Source organism: Natator depressus, chromosome 5 (genome assembly GCF_965152275.1).
Source record: "Natator depressus isolate rNatDep1 chromosome 5, rNatDep2.hap1, whole genome shotgun sequence".
Taxonomy (NCBI): Eukaryota; Metazoa; Chordata; order Testudines; family Cheloniidae; genus Natator; species Natator depressus.
This window is the reverse complement of record NC_134238.1, coordinates 48,090,349-48,106,702: the sequence shown is the minus strand read 5'-3', so window position 1 is coordinate 48,106,702 and position 16,354 is coordinate 48,090,349. Positions and strand designations below refer to the sequence as shown.

Genomic DNA, 16,354 nt, shown 5'->3' with positions numbered 1-16,354 from the left:
GTTACTAATTATAGCAGCAAGCAGCCCCAGTCATGGACCAGAACCCTATTGTATGCTGGAATCAATCATAGAATCATAGAATATCAGGGTTGGAAGGGACTTCAGGAGGTCATCTAGTCCAACCCCCTGCTCAAAGCAGGACCAATCCCCAACTAAATCATCCCAGCCAGGGCTTTGTCAAGCCTGACCTTAAAAACCTCAAATGAAGGAGATTCCACCACCTCACTAGGTAATGCATTCCAGTGCTTCACAACCCTCCTAGTGAAAAAGTTTTTCCTAATATCCAACCTAAACCTCCCCCACTGCAACTTGGGACCATTACTCCTCATTCTGTCATCTGCCACCACTGAGAATAGTCTAGCTCCATCCTCTTTGGAACCCCCTTTCAGGTAGTTGAAAGCAGCTATCAAATCCCCCCTCATTCTTCTCTTCCGCAGACTAAACAATCCCAGTTCCCTCAGCCTCTCCTCATAAAAATAGACATTGTACAAACACAGAGAGGAAAGATAGTTCCTGCTCCAAAGAGCTTACATTTATATTGTATTTGTTGTATGATATATTGGTCACTTTAGTCTTGATTCAGTGAGGTATGTAAGCACATGCGTAACTTTAAGCATGGTGAGTAGTGTAATTGACTTCAATGGGAATATTCATGTGTTTAAAGTTAGACATGTTCTTAACTGCTTTCCTAAATTTGGGCCTTTGTCTGTCTGTATCAAATTATTGGATTAAAAGGTTACATAAAATTATTATTATTTATTGTTTTTCCCTTTCTTGCTATTAAATTTCCCTTCTGTTTTTGCTTTTCTTTTCCATGTTTTGTTTTTCTGTTTAATTATTTTTAAGCATTTATCAAAACGGTTATAGGTTTTTAAACTAACAATGTGCTACATGATATGCTTTGACCTTTGCACACCAGTTTTGTGCGTTTGATTTATAACACAGCCATTCCTATTTAGTCATTCCCTAGATTTCTAGGCTTTCCAATATAAAAACTGGTCCCAGATTCATAGCTCTAACTTGCGTCCAACAACTTTCACACAGGTGCCCTGATTTCCTAAGGCAAAAACAAAATCATGACAAATATTGTAATATTGTTTATACCCCTTGCACTCATCAAACCCTGTGTTTTTTGCAGCACTTGGGAGGGAAAAAAGGGAGAAAATGGTAATCAATGTGCCATATTGAAAGTGTCCATGGCAAAATTCTTAGATTAAAGGTGGCAAAACAATTATTGTTCTGATCAGTAAAACATTCTGCCAGTCATCCACATGGGTTTTCCCTCTTCCTGAAGAGACAGATGCAGATCTGTTCTGTAGCTTAGCTCCTCCTCATTGGGAAAAACCACTAGAGATCATCCTTTCAGTGATGCAAGATTTTTAATGGTAGGCTTACTGAAACCTAGGTAGAGAAACAAGCCACTGTACCAAAGCACATGATCTTTTTATTTAAATATTATACGGAGCCTAGGAAATCAAATTGTCATTAACTCCATTTGAGAAATTGTCACCCCAAGTGGGTGGGTCAGCTTGTCTGATCTAGCTAACTTAAGCTAAGGAAAGTACAGGGTAAATACACATTTTTCTTTCTTTGTCACAATCAGGAGGACCACCAGTCCTCATAATGGGATTTTGACATCTTTGAAAGCTAAGGGGTGTGGGGAAGAGCAGTGAACATTTCAGTGTAGCTACTTATATTGAAATAGATGTAGAATTTACAGCATTCAACACTTCTACCACAGGCTGAAGATTGCATATTTAACATATAGTGTCTTGAGAATGTATGGATAAATGAGCACATGGATGCTTTATACATTGCTCCACAGACAAAGTGTATAACTATGACCAGGAAGCAGACACTGGCAGAGCAGAATGGGCTTTAATCCATTGTGGTGCCAAACGTCCTTTGGTTTTGTATGTTTTCCTGTGCATAAAATGGCTGCTGATAGCTTTGAGGCTTACTTTACCTCAATTGCTAGAACTAGTTCATGCCATTCTGTCTCCGTTTAGAGAATGGACTGATGTTGGGCAGCGTAATGGAAGAGAGATTTCCTGAGATGGTGAAGAACGGAGTACAGTTTTGGAATGAACAATGGACCCGTCCTCAGAACCATCTTATCCCTATGGAAATAACAGTATTGATACTGCTCCCAATTTTGAGATGTTGTGATTACATTATAAACAATTCCATTTTGACAGCAAATGTAGGGAGCAGGGGAAGTCTACACCAAATGTAGGGGAAGCCTGAGTGGTGGGGCTCAAAAGGAAGCTCTGTTAGGGAGTCCAGGACAGGGTTGAGTTTTCATCATGAGGGACAATGGATGTCCTGCAGGCTGAGTAGCCCTACTCCCTTTAAAAAATGTCTGACTGCGCGGCGGCTATGTTTGTGTGTATCAGCTGTTGATACATTAGTAAATGCAACCAGTGTGAGGAAAGAGGACTCTATGTAACATCAGTGGAGAGAACAAATCCTGTTTCTAGTGACCAAATTTAAACAGTAAAACAGAGAGGGGACAGATGATGCATTAGATCATTGTTTCTAAAGGTTCTGCATAGGGAAGCCCTTTTGTTGCCTAGTATCAGAAAAATCAAGTGGTGCATCAAGGAGGAGCTAAGCTGAGTTGCTGTTTCTGTTCCTTAGCTGCAGGAATAGGAAAAACTCAGACTTGGGTTGACAGTTAATGGGATTTAGGCTCCTAAGTGCCTATCTCACTTTTGAAAATGAGATCTGGGCTCCTATATCAGTTAGGCATTGCCAATGCTGAGTGCAGCATTACCTAAATGCTATTTAAAATCTGGGCCAGAGTGCACAGCAGTCCAGCTCAGCCTCATCTGGTGGGGTAGTCCCTCTGAGACTCCTGCAGCTGATGTAAAATTGAGTAGTCCTTAGGCTGCTTGCTCTAAATTATGTGAGGGCTATTTTGGCTCCTTGATCTTTCTGGGATCCAGAGACTATAAAGATGGCAGTGCAGTATGCATGTGATTTACTGTCTAATGCTCTTATAGCTTGGAAAATACTTGGAAACAGGTAACTTTGTATATTTGTTAATCCTTTATTTAATTGTGTAGCATCACAGGATACAAATTCAAACTGACTACGTGACACACAGAGTTCAATTCAATACCATCTTTATATGGATTTCCATGGTACGAAGGAATGAGCACAGAACTAGGAGTCAAGGAGGTTCTGAGTTCTAATTCTGGCTCACCTACTTATTCATTGTATAGCCTTGGGGAAATCATTTCACCTTTACAGCTTAGTTTCTTCAGCTGTAAAATTCTTGTACCTTACAGGACCGTTATGGGGGTTAATTAGTACAGAACTTTGAACATACGAAGTGTTATATTAATGCAAACACTATTCTTTTTTTTCCAGAGAGAGGGAGGAGAAAGGGTGTGCTACATAAAATACAAATCTTAAATCTGATATGTTACACAACCTATATATTACAAACACAAAGTAAATTTTCCCCAAATATTCTTAGTTTAAAATATTTTATAAATTTCGCTCCCCAAAATATATGTAGAAATTTTTAATATTAACTTAAATGTATCTATTTGACTTCCTTTGGTTTGTGTGTGTGAGTGCATACATGTATGGGTTTATTACTATGTATGGGTATCCAAGAAAGTTGTTGTTTGAATTTGGTGTTTTTTAGAGTCTTAATTCAAAACAAGCTGGGACAGTGGAAGGACCACAAATGCCCTGCAATTCAACAGATTCTGCAGAAGGTACAGCTTTTCATCTTTGGTTGTAATAGCTTTCTAAAGTCCTAGGTAAGGTAGCATGTGTCCTTGTGCCATATATTTATTTAGGAAGATCGCTTTGTATACATGATATCAGAGAGCTGTGCAATAGATAATGGTAAAATATTTAAGGCATTTCATTATAAGGGAGGTATGAAATCATGCATTCTACAGACTTTTGAAATAATTAAGTTACCAGTGTGAACCTAAAAATGTTCACAAGAATTTCTAATAATTGTTAAAAAATTACAACAGCTAAATTACAACCTCATTAAAATTCCAGAAGAGGGCAGTATTCAGCTGAAATAAAAACAGGTCAACTTGCAAGAAGTTCCAGTGAAGTCAAAAAGATCTGATTAATAAAGATAGGAGTGAATTAAAGAAGAGTGAATTAAGCATTTTATGAACAATTTTAGTGGCCAGTCCTGAACTCTTTACTGTGGCATAGAATCATAGAATATCAGGGTTGGAAGGGACCTCAGGAGGTCATCTAGTCCAACCCCCTGCTCAAAGCAGGACCAATCCCCAACTAAATCATCCCAGCCAGGGCTTTGTCAAGCCTGACCTTAAAAACCTCAAATGAAGGAGATTCCATCACCTCCCCAGGTAACGCATTCCAGTGCTTCACAACCCTCCTAGTGAAAAAGTTTTTCCTAATATCCAACCTAAACCTCCCCCACTGCAACTTGAGACCATTACTCCTCATTCTGTCATCTGCTATCACTGAGAACAGTCTAGCTCCATCCTCTTTGGAACCCCCTTTCAGGTAGTTGAAAGCAGCTATCAAATCCCCCCTCATTCTTCTCTTCCGCAGACTAAACAATCCCAGTTCCCTCAGCCTCTCCTCATAAGTCATGTGTTCCAGTCCCCTAATCATTTTTGTTGCCCTCTGCTGGATGCTTTCCAATTTTTCCACATCCTTCTTGTAGTGTGGGGCCCAAAACTGGACACAGTACTCCAGGTGAGGCCTCACCAATGTCAAATAGAGGGGAATGATCATGTCCCTCGATCTTCTGGCAATGCCCCTACTTATACAGCCCCAAATGCCGTTAGCCTTCTTGGCAACAAGGGCACACTGTTCACTCATATCCAGCTTCTCGTCCACTGTCACCCCTAGGTTCTTTTCTGCAGAACTGCTGCCTAGCCATTCGATCCCTAGTCTGTAGCGGTGCATTGGATTCTTCCATCATAAGTGCAGGACTTTACACTTGTCCTTGTCCTTGTTGAACCTCATCAGATTTCTTTTGGCCCAATCCTCGAATTTGTCTAGGTCCTTCTGTATCCTATCCCTACCCTCCAGCGTATCTACCTCTCCTCCCAGTTTAGTGTCATCTGCAAACTTGCTGAGGGTGCAATCCACGCCATCCTCCAGATCATTAATGAAGATACTGAACAAAACCGGCCCCAGGACCGACCGTTGGGGCACTCCGCTTGATACCGGCTACCAACTAGACATGGAGCCATTGATCACTACCCGTTGAGCCTGACAATCCAGCTAGCTTTCTATTCACCTTATAGTCCATTCATCCAGCCCATACTTCTTTAACTTGCTGGCAAGAATACTGTGGGAGACAGTGTCAAAAGCTTTGCTAAAGTCAAAGAATAACACGTCCACTGCTTTCCCCTCATCCATGGAGCCAGTTATCTCGTCATAGAAGGCAATTAGATTAATCAGGCATGACTTGTCCTTGGTGAATCCATGCTGACTGTTCCTGATCACTTTCCTCTCCTCAAAGTGCTTCAGAATTGATTCCTTGAGGACCTGCTCCATGATTTTTCCAGGGACTGAGGTGAGGGTGACTGGCCTGTAGTTCCCCGGATCCTCCTCCTTCCCTTTTTTAAAGATGGGCACTACATTAGCCTTTTTCCAGTCGTCCAGGACCTCCCCTGATCGCCATGAGTTTTCAAAGATAATGGCCAATGGCTCTGCAATCACATCTGCCAACTCCTTTAGCACTCTCGGATGCAGCACATCCGGCCCGATGGACTTGTGCTCATCCAGCTTTTCTAAATAGTCCTGAACCACTTCTTTCTCCACAGAGGGCTGGTCACCTCCTCCCCATGCTGTGCTGCCCAGTGCAGTAGTCTGGGAGCTGACCTTGTTCAAAATTCAAATGGTTTAAATGAGTCTCCCATATTGATTTCAATTGCAAGTTTGCCTGTATAAGGGTTGTAGGATATTATTTCATTATTATAATTACTTTTCTTTACCAGATAGATCATACTGAGCTTTACAGACCTTGTAACCAGTAGGTCCTAGCACAAAAGAGTTATAAAAAAAAATCACTAAAAAGTCTATAATACTCTGGTCTGGCATTTAGTTGACGGCTATCCCAGATTCAAGGTCTCATTGTTGCATGCACATTAGTGTCTATCTGTAAGAAATGGCTAGTATGCAGTGGCTAATTCTACAGGATAAGGCCCTAATCCTGTAAGATATGCACATGCTCTTAACTTCATATACTGTAAGAAGTCCCACTGAAGCTGACATAAAGTTAAGCAGTTGCATAAACGTTACAGGGCCAGGCACTACATGATGATGTAAATAAGAATTGGATTCCAAAGGTATTAGCTAATTATTCTGGGTGAGTTAATAGACTGAGGAAGTGACCTCCTTAATAGACACTAGCTCCAGTTTACATAGTTAAGAGTTCCTTACATGTGATTGTCACCATTAAGCTCTTGCTGGAAATTTATGCCCAACTTCTCCAGCAACCCACAGGCAATTAACATGATAAAGGCAGATCTAAAGTCACCATCAGCAATAATCAGCGTTGACACTAACAGTCTAAAATCTACTTTTGTAAATATAAGCAACCATTTATAATACAAGGAATTAGAAACTTTGCTATCAAAAACTTTATTATCTTGGGTGCAGATTTCTCAGAGTGCTCCTGGTCAATGTGATCTTGTACCTTCTGCTGTGTGTCACTAACAGCAGGTGAATTCATAGCAGCAGCTTGGGCAATGCATGTCATGCCTGGTAGTTTTTCTTAGTGCATGTCCAAGCAGTCTGACTTGGTGCATGCAAATAGCAAATATCAATAAATATTGATTTTGCACTTCAGGAATCATTTAGTTTCTGACTATACCCTCTCATTTTGGGTTCAAACCTGCAAGCTGATGCTGAGCAACTTTGTGTGGTGCTGAGTGCCTTCAGCTCCTGGCACTCAACCATTGCAGGAATTACTCATCACCTTAGCAGGCTGAGTACTTTATGCTCATCACAATTCAATGGCAAAGAGAGTTCCATCACTCTTCATTAGTGCCAGTTCTTCACTACGAAGTTTTGCCAGCATAGCTGTGTTGGTTAGGAGTGTGGAAAAATCATATAGACACAGCTTATACTGGCAAAAGAGACCTTTAACTGGTATAGCTTATGTTGTTCGGGGAGATGGTTTAACTATAGTGGCAAAATAATTCCTTTTGCCAGTATAAGCTGCCTGTCCCCTAAGGAGCTTTGCAGGCATAGCTATACTGCTAGAGATATAATGTAGTGTAGACTAGCCCTATGACTTGAATAAATACATGGTTATCATTTGACTTTTGCAGACCTGTGTATTTGTACAGTGCCCAGCACAGTGGGGACAGAATCCTGACAATGGGACCTTTGAGTGCTACCACTGTAGAAATATATTATAATAATGAATCAGTGTTTCTGTGTCTTCATATAGTTTTGTACTGTCACAGATGTTCATATTTCTATCAGCTGGCAAAAAGGAATATGTGTAGCTCTAGCTATTTGGGTATTTGTTGCTTTTCATACAGTCATTGAACCCAGATACCTGAAAATCACTAATATAATTGATAACTTTGGTCCATGTTCTACCTTCTGCTAACAAGAGCTAAAGAGACAAAACAAAATTTTTGTTGGAAACAAAATTAATTTTTTTTGCTGCTACAAACAGAAATCATGTAACAAATGGTCCATAAAACTCTTTCTACAATATTCTACTAAATACTTTTGGTAATTGAGGTGCTAAGCTTAGAGCAAAAAATTCTTTGCAGTAACTTCATAAAGGGATGCCCCTTAGAGTTTAAAGCATCTATTGTTCCAATAAGTAATACGTATTCACTCCTGGGTGGGCCTAAAGTCAAGATCAACAGACCTTTAAAGCATAATGCTATCAGAAGCTCTGAGCTATTATCTACTGAAGGTTGCTATGGCAATACAGCAGTTTGATTGCATTTCAGGATGGGCAACGCAGTGGGTCAACGTAAGGTGATATTGCTAGCTTAACGGTGGATCTCCCATAGCAACTTAATTAAATTCAAATACACAGAATGACACATTCTCTAGTAAGGATGCAAAATCAAGTACAAATATATTTTACTTTGATTATTTCAGCCATTCCTATGTTATAAAAAAATCTTGTGGTTTTCTAATTTTGAAGGTTTGTGGCAAGTAATAATTGTGCAGAATATTATTATTTCAAGCCATAGCCAATTTATGTCTACATATTAAATCACTTACTGTATAGTAAACAGTGTTTCCCCAAGTACTGTAAGAATGAATTACAGTAATGTCAACTGAACCCCAGTAGTATTAGAAAAAATTTCTAGAGGAATTTAGGGGAGCATTCCCTGGGCGTTGTCTTTCTAAAGTTCAGCTCTTTTTCTCCATCTTGCTTTTTAAAATTAGGGTATGTCTCTACTGCAGCTGGGAGCAAGCTAATGGAGCTTGAGCTAGCATTAGCAGAGTTTGAGCTAGCGCATTAAAACTAGCAATGTGTATGTTCCGGCTTGGGCTCTGAAGCCTAGGGGGTCGGGCAGGCTTGCAAGCCCGAGCTTCCGCCCCAGCTGGAATGTCCACACAACTATTTTTAGCACACTAGCTTGAGCCCTGCTAGCACATGTCTGTGTATCTGAGCTGGAAGAATTGTTCCCAGCTGCAGTGTAGACCTACCCAGAGTTACCATGGCCATCATTCTTTATTCATGGTCACTACATAGTAGTGTCTGAGATGATCTGTTTCCATACTGTGGGTAAATATTACGTTATTGTGGCACCTGTTTTATTGGGATGGATTCGTTGTTTTATAGAATTGTTGCCTGGTCCAAAAACACCTTTTGGGAATCTTGCCTTTAGACTTTGGCACTCATGAGATTCGATGCAACAATTGCAGGAAACAGTACCAGTGTTCTGTCTAGCTATTTATATTTGGCCCTTATCCAGAGCATCTCCTAAACATGAGAGAGTTTACCTCTGTGGCAGGAAGATATTATTGTCCTCATTTGAGAGACAGAGTGGTAAAGTGACTTGCTCAAGGTCACATGAGAAGCCTGAGGCAGAGGCAGGAAGCAGAGTAGAAATGTACTAATGTTTAGAGCATTTTCTCACTCGTAGTGCTAATAGTTACGACAGTAGTCAGTTGAAATCGCTGCTGCTGTTGTGATGCTTGTAACTTGTACCTCTGCGCCATCTGCAGGTTGTTTGGAGCTTGTGCACTGTGTACCAAGTGGGTCCTGCCTAGCATGGAAGACAGTGATCTCTCTGCAAGACAAGGACTGTCACATCTTCTCACATTCCTGCTGCATTTCAGTAGGAACCCTCTAAATGGGGTCGGGGAGCAGGGCGAGGCACACATCTGGTTGCAACAGAAGATAACGATTAAATGATTCATTAAGAAATTAATCAGTATGCACCCAATCCTGTGTAGCCTTTATGTACAGAATGGCAAAACTCCTATTGACTTCAGTGGGGCCAGGATTTCATTCCCAGATAGTTTAATTTGAATAAGGTTTGAAGGATTAGACCATATTATTATTGCTGGAGTCTGCAGCTGGACTTAGATACCAGGCAGTTGTTCCTGTGAGGGGATGGATTGGTACAATGTTATTGGTTTGTAACCTCTCCCTGAGCTCTGCACAGAGTTCAGGATGAGAAAAGGTATAGCAAGCATCAAAGGACTATGAATGATATTCCCCCCAAATACTAAGATATACATGATTTTTAAATATTAAGTTATGGTTAAATTCATGTGCAGTAGCTGATTTTACAAAGGTAAACTGAAAATGCAGCTGCATATCTGTGTCTGGCTGGAGAGCCTTGCCCGTGTGCTTAGGGTCTAACTAATCACCATATATGGGGTCAGGAAGGAATTTTTCCCCCGGGTCAGATGGGCAGAGACCCCGGGGCTTTTTCGCTTTCCTCTGTGGCATGGATCACTTGCAGGTTTAAACTAGTGTAAATGGTGGATTTGAGGATTTCAGTGACTCAGCCAGAGGTTAGGGGGTCTATTAAAGGAGTGAGTGGGTGAGGTTTTGTGGCTTGTAATGTGTAGGAGGTCAGACTAGGGGATCATGATGGTCCCTTCTGACCTTAAAGTCTATTAAAATATCATCTGAGTCTATATCTGAGGGCAGACCTGAATCTTGAGTTACAAGCCTCAATATACAAGAAATAAAACTAAATATCAGGAAAGATTGTGAAAATGGGAGTGTTTATTTTATTTTAACCAACAAATGTGACAGTAGCTAACAGTTCTAGGAATGCAGATGCTTGTTGTGCTTCCTTACATGCAGATTACTCCTGCTCTGTTTGCTGTTTCACAAATGTCTGTGCTTGGGCATATCCTGCAGAGTTTGAACATGTCTTTGTGTTAAATATGTCCTTTCCAATTGTCTTGAGCAGAAACCATAGAAAGAAGAGCGACAGAAATGAAGTTTTTTATCACATTTTCTTGAAAATGCCAGGACTAATTTTTAAAATGTATAACATGTCTTTAGGACAATGCACAGCCGTTGGGATCTCCCATAGTTTAAGGCACAACTTCTGATTTGTGCTATTGTGAGGACCGCTTTGCACATCAGCAGCCTCGTCTATGAATCAACATATATTTTCGCTGTCTGTTCCTTTAAGCTCAAGAGCCTGTTTACAATTGGTCCATAATAACATAACAGCTTGTTGTACAACCATCTACTATTCTGCCCACTGGTATGCTAGTTTGGGGGGATGTGCATGCTACAAAAGTACATTGTTCTGTGTTGCTTGCTTGCTTGCTTCATTATTTTTTTCCCTTCCTAGTTGAAAAAAGAGTAAACTTCCATTGTTTATCACTAGAAGTTGATTAAGAAATCTCACTTTTACAGATCCCATGAACTTGGCATCTGATGAACCAGCACCTGGAATTGAAGATGTGAAGGTACAGCTTTATCCTTGTATGAATAACTAGCCTCTGTCTAAGTTCTCCTGCTGCACCTTACGTTGTGGTATCTGAGTATCTTCCACAGTTAAAAAAATAAATAAGGTGACTAATGCCTGCCAAGTGACATTTCCTTTCCATTCCTGCCCCAGGGAAAAGTTACGTGTATGTATGTTTATTATTTACTTCAATGAATCTATTATGTGTTGGTGGGCTGGAAAGCCAGGTCAAAGAAATGAGGCTTACGTGTGGACTGGAAAGTCATGATGATTGTGGTCATTCCTACGGGAGTGTGTCTACAGCCTTGGGACCAGCTGAGGTGAAGCCCCATCTCCTACGTGCACCAGCTTCCTCCTTGATATAGAGAGTTCCATTGTTCACGAGGAGTGGAGCTGAGGAGGGCAGTGGAGGTCCAGGAAGGTGAGGTGATGTTTTAGGGTAATCTTGAGCCTGGGAGATAACATGGGGAAACTCTTGTTAGCAACATTTGCAGGATCATACACAGAGCCTGTTAGAGACTGACAGTGAGAAATTCTGGTATAAAAAATACTGATCCTGCTTGGGATTACTTTTATGTGGATCTAACGTAAAATAAGGTATTTTACACTTGATAGGAGAAAGAGAAGCTGTGATGCTTGCATATAATCCAATTTTGACTAGTCAGCTCTATTTGATGTCTGTTTTATATCATGCTTTATATGTATGTCTCAGGTTGTGCCCTAAGAAATCCTTGGTCTCAATTTTACTTTTTCTAGTTTACACAATTGAGATTTGGGTGTGGACGAGAGCTAGCTGGCTGAGGCTCAGAATGTACAAGGTTGAAGTGATATTTGTAGGTTGAGAAGCAACTGGAAGATATGGGTAGAATAATATCTTCCCCTTTTGTTAAGGCCTGTGCCTGTTGTTTGTCAATAGGGTTTGCAATCTGGGGGTGGTGTTGGAGCTACACCTGGGCATAGATGATTATAACACCTAGTCCTTCCTTGAGTGCAGGAGACTGGACTAGATGACCTCTCGAGGTCCCTTCCAGTCCTGTGATGATTCTGTGTACCAGTGGTGGCCTTGTTCATTTTCTTTTTTCTACGTCTGGCCAGGAGACTGACCATTTCTTGTGGACAGACCATTCTACCATAATCCATGCCTTTGTCATCTTCAGATTTGATTACTGCAGCTACATAAGGCTACATGTTAAATCAACCTGAAAACTGAAGTTGAGGCAGAATGCAGCAACCCACCTATGTTGCTGGGAGCATGTGACACTAGTGATCCCTCATCTGCATTGGCTGCCTGTTGATTTCTGGACGGAGTTAGAGGCATTAGTTCTGACCTGTAAAGCTGTAAATGGCCTGAGACTGCCTTTCCCTGTATGATAAGTTCACAGCTTTGGTCATTAGAGATCTTTGAGCTGGAGCCCGCTCGTTTTAAACTTATATCCCACTCTGCTCCAAAACAGTCTGTATTTGTTGACCCTTCAAGGCACAATAAAGCCTGAGCTCTTGTGGAGGGAGGGTCACCATGAAGGCTAGTGCTTGCAGGGAGGTTGGGTATTGTCTGGGTTTGATTTTTATCTCTCATTGGTTATTTTTTGTCTGGAGGAGAGGCTGCTAGTTTTATCTTTTAGGCAATTGTATTTTTAATGTGTCGTTGCCTCTTTCCACCTCAGCTTGCTAGTCAAAGTTCAGGGGATGTTCCAGTTGGTGGAGTCTGGTATTTTCTTTGATGCAGTTTTGTTTATTTCCAAGGGATGGACAAAGTTCTGCTTTTCTGAATGCAGGGAAAAGCAAGAACAAAAGGAGTGTAATGTCTTATTTTACAGCCCCAAGCTCCTTAGACCCAAAAGTTCTGTCTCTTGCTTTTTCCAGGGTCACAGGCCACTGCTTGGCTTTCTTGCTTTTTGCCTCTGCCTCACTCGCTCTTCTGTCTCTTCTCAGTTTCTGGGTGTTCTGTCTTGGCTTGCATGCATGCACCTGGTCATGATACCCAGTGGAGCCCCCTGTCCATTTTTGAGCAGATTCTATTAGGCCTTGTTTTAGGTGTGTCCCCTTAACTGTCTCTTACAGCTATCTTAAATAAAGGGCATTTTCACACACCAGTTTTAGAACAAGATTGTAACTCAACCCATAACAAGGTTTTACCCAGCTCATAATGGCATTAAGGGTTCACAAAGCCTGGGGTAGGCAGTTCTTTATTTTCTGTATTTATTGTGTAACCCTTCTGCCCATCAGAGTTGGCAGCAACAAGGGCCAGGTTCAGTATCTAGGGGTTCCATTTCAATAACACAATGCAAAACCGGCTCGAGCCCCCACCCAGTGACCTGGGACAATTACATACCACCCCCCTGGGCTCCTCTAAGAGGCAATACTTCCCCTCTCGCAAGCACAGAGTCTGAGTGTAGCAAAAGCCTTTTAATAAAGGAGGGAAACAATGTGGCATTATGTTGGGGAAGCACCACAAACAGGATTCATAACACCAACCATGAGCAAAAGACCCACCCCCAAGTAAGTTTGGCAGTATCCTTTTCCCCTCAGGGTCTTAAGTCCAGCAATCCAATAGTCAGCCCCCTCCCGCCCAGTTTCTGTCCTTGGTCAGTGCAGCCCTCCCCCCCCCGAGTTCAGAAGCTCATCTGCAGAGTTTACCTCCCAGCCTGGGTGGAAGTGGAGGGAGGTGTGGGGGGCATCTTCCATGCTCCGCTTCTCAGGTCGATGGCTGAGTGCCACGCCTCTCCATGGGGTTCTGCTATAGTCTTCACCATCATCCGCGCCTCTCCACCAGCTGCCCTGCTTTCTGCTCCACTCTGTTCGCTGTCTGCTCCTCTCCACCACCGCCTGGTTATCCACTCTGCTGTAGCTGTCTGCTCACCAACTTGTCTTCAGGGCCCCCCCCACTTAACACAGCTCTCAGCAACTTAGCTCTTTAGTGATTTCAGCTCTCAGTGATTTTTAGCTGGTAGTAGGGGAGCCTCAGTGCTGGTGCACCACTAGCCCAAAGTAGGTCTAATGCTTAGAGCTAGGTATCAGTGATTTCAGCTCGGCAGCATGCAACAAGACTCCTAATGGAGCCAAAATTAGCTCTGTTATTACACCATGGGGAGAGAGGAGGAGTCAACGTAGTGTTTAGGGCCCTCAGAAGGGGCCCACACTACTAGGTACACATACCTGTCCCCAGCCTCTCTCAATTCACTGGGTTTTGGAGCCCATGTCCCTTGCCTAGCGATTGCTACTTAGTTGAGGGCGAGTCCCTCCATCATAAAATGCCAAGTACAGTTCTACTGTCCTTGATTCACATAACCAGGATAACAACCCTTTGTTACTCCTGCCCCAATAACAGAGAGACTGGGGATCCCACAGCAGCCAATGTGACCATTTGGGCAAGGAGTCCATCATGGTAGGCAGGGTGGGTGTGCCCAGTGGTGAGCTGGAGCCGGTTGTTAAATTTAGAAGCGCTTTTAGAACCGGTTGTTCCGCGAGGGACAACCGGTTCTAAAAGGGCTTCTAAATTTAACTGGCCAAAAGTGGCGCCTTAGGCGCCGACTCCACGGGTGCTCCAGCCCTGGAGCACCCAAGGGGAAAATTTGGTGGGTGCAGAGCACCCACCGGCAGCTCCCCACCCCACCCCTGGCCCTAGCTCACCTCCGCTCTGCCTCCTCGCCTGAACGTGCCGCCCGCTCTGCTTCTCCGTCCCCCCCCCCCCAGCTTCCCGCGAATCAGCTGTTCGCGCAGGAGGCCGGGGCAGGCTGAGAAGCAAGTGGCGGCTTCCCGCTCAGGCCCAGGGAGGTGGAGGTGAGTTGGGGCGGGGGGGGCGAGGAGGGCCTCCTGCGCCACAGCAGGTAACCCGGGAGGGGCGGGCAGAGGAACCACTCCCCGCCCCAGCTTACCTCCGCCACCCTCGGCCTGAGCGGGAAGCCGCGGCCTGCTTCTCAGTCCTCCCCGGCTTCCCTCCGAACAGCTGATTCGCGGGAAGCCGGGGGCCGGGGGAGCGCACGGAGAAGCAGAGTGGGGCGGTGGGTTCAGGAGAGGAGGCGGAGCGGAGGTGGGCTGGGGCTGGGCGTGGGGAGCTGCCTGTGGGTGCTCTGCACCCACCAAATTTTCCCCATTGGTGCTCCAACCCCGGAGCACCCAGGGAGTCGGCGTCTAAGGCGCCACTTTTGATGTGATCAGTGGGGGAGTGGCTGTTCCCCTTGCTCCCCCCCAGCTATGCTCCCCCGCCCCTAGGAGCCAGAGGGACCAGCTGGATGCTTCCTGGGTGCTGCCCCAGGTAAGCACCGCCGGGACTCCCCACCTCACCCCCCGGCAGGTGCCTCTGGCTCTTAGGGGTGGAGTGGGCACCCATTACGGTGGCCCAGGAGACCCTCCTACCCGGTTCTGGGAGCAGTCAGGGACAGGGGAGGGGGGTGGATGGGGCAGGGGTCTTGGGCAGCGGGCGTCAAGGAACGCGGGGGGGTTGGATGGGGCAGGAGTCCCGGGGGGCGGGGGTAGGCAATGACCCCCTCGAGGGGTGAGGAGGGAGCCCGTTGTTAAGATTTTGGCAGCTCATCACTGGGTGTGCCCATGCAAACGAGAGTGCCCATGCAAATGAGATCAGCCCCTGAAGTCCTTTTCCACAGCTCACCACCAGATGTCAGATTAGAGCTCATTCTGACTCTGCTTACAATTGAAATAAATGAAATGAACAAATGGTGCTGAAAAGATTTAAAGAGAATTCAGGAAGCACCAGGCACTGTTTGTAATGAAGTTCAAACTTGACCATTCAACTTAAAAATCTAGCTCAAATTTCCTTTTTCTAGCCTTTCAGAGATCCTCTGGTTCCGTCAAGTGAAAATGAAGACCAGGTCTTGTTGGATATAGGTAAGAAATTTTTAGCAGTTTTCACTCTTCGAAAAGTGATTGATCTATATGCTACAAAGCTATCATAGATCCAAATACATAGCAGACAGACAGGTGTCAGACAGTTTCTCTAAAAGAAGCAGGACAACTAACTTTAATGAGCAGCACCACAGGGCTGCAACCAAAGGGCGCACTCAGCCAAATTTGTGTTATTTGGAAGGAAAACTGTATCAGATTCTTCTATTGTATTTAGGTCCTTGTGTCCACCTGTGATATTCTAGGACCTTCCAGCAACACAAGTGGAAATAAAAAAGTTGAAAAGAATTGATACAATTAACTTAAATGAGTGAAGATTAAATGAAACACACGTAAAGAAATGTCTAGATACTATGGGGATGGATGCATTATAGTTCCCGTAGATAGATTAAGGATATAGCTAGGTAAGCCCAGCAGCCAATAACACAATCAAATACAAGCAAAACAGTGAGGAAAATTTCCAAGTTTGGGAAAAGCTACAGTAACAAAGTGCAAACATCAGATAACACAAAGCAGAACAAGAAGGAAGTGGGCAAAGAGTCAGATAGCTCAGCCAATGAGAGCTGGGATTCCAGCCAGAAGTAGCCAGGCTGTTTTAATTTGCA

The 16,354-nt window shown here is 43.5% G+C and overlaps 1 protein-coding gene across 6 annotated transcripts in view; it reads left to right on the top strand.

Moving 5' to 3' along the window:
• The window catches only part of ARHGEF28 (Rho guanine nucleotide exchange factor 28), a 192,943-nt gene that overhangs the window by 71,591 nt on the left and 104,998 nt on the right, over positions 1–16,354 (top strand). For 5 of the 6 annotated variants that reach the window (XM_074952735.1, XM_074952734.1, XM_074952733.1 and 2 more), the window contains 3 exons: positions 3,659–3,731; positions 10,838–10,890; positions 15,674–15,734. In XM_074952735.1, coding sequence (XP_074808836.1) covers positions 3,659–3,731; positions 10,838–10,890; positions 15,674–15,734 — 187 coding nt within the window. The remainder of the gene's footprint in view (positions 1–3,658; positions 3,732–10,837; positions 10,891–15,673; positions 15,735–16,354) is intronic. The other variant, XM_074952738.1, reaches the window with a different exon arrangement.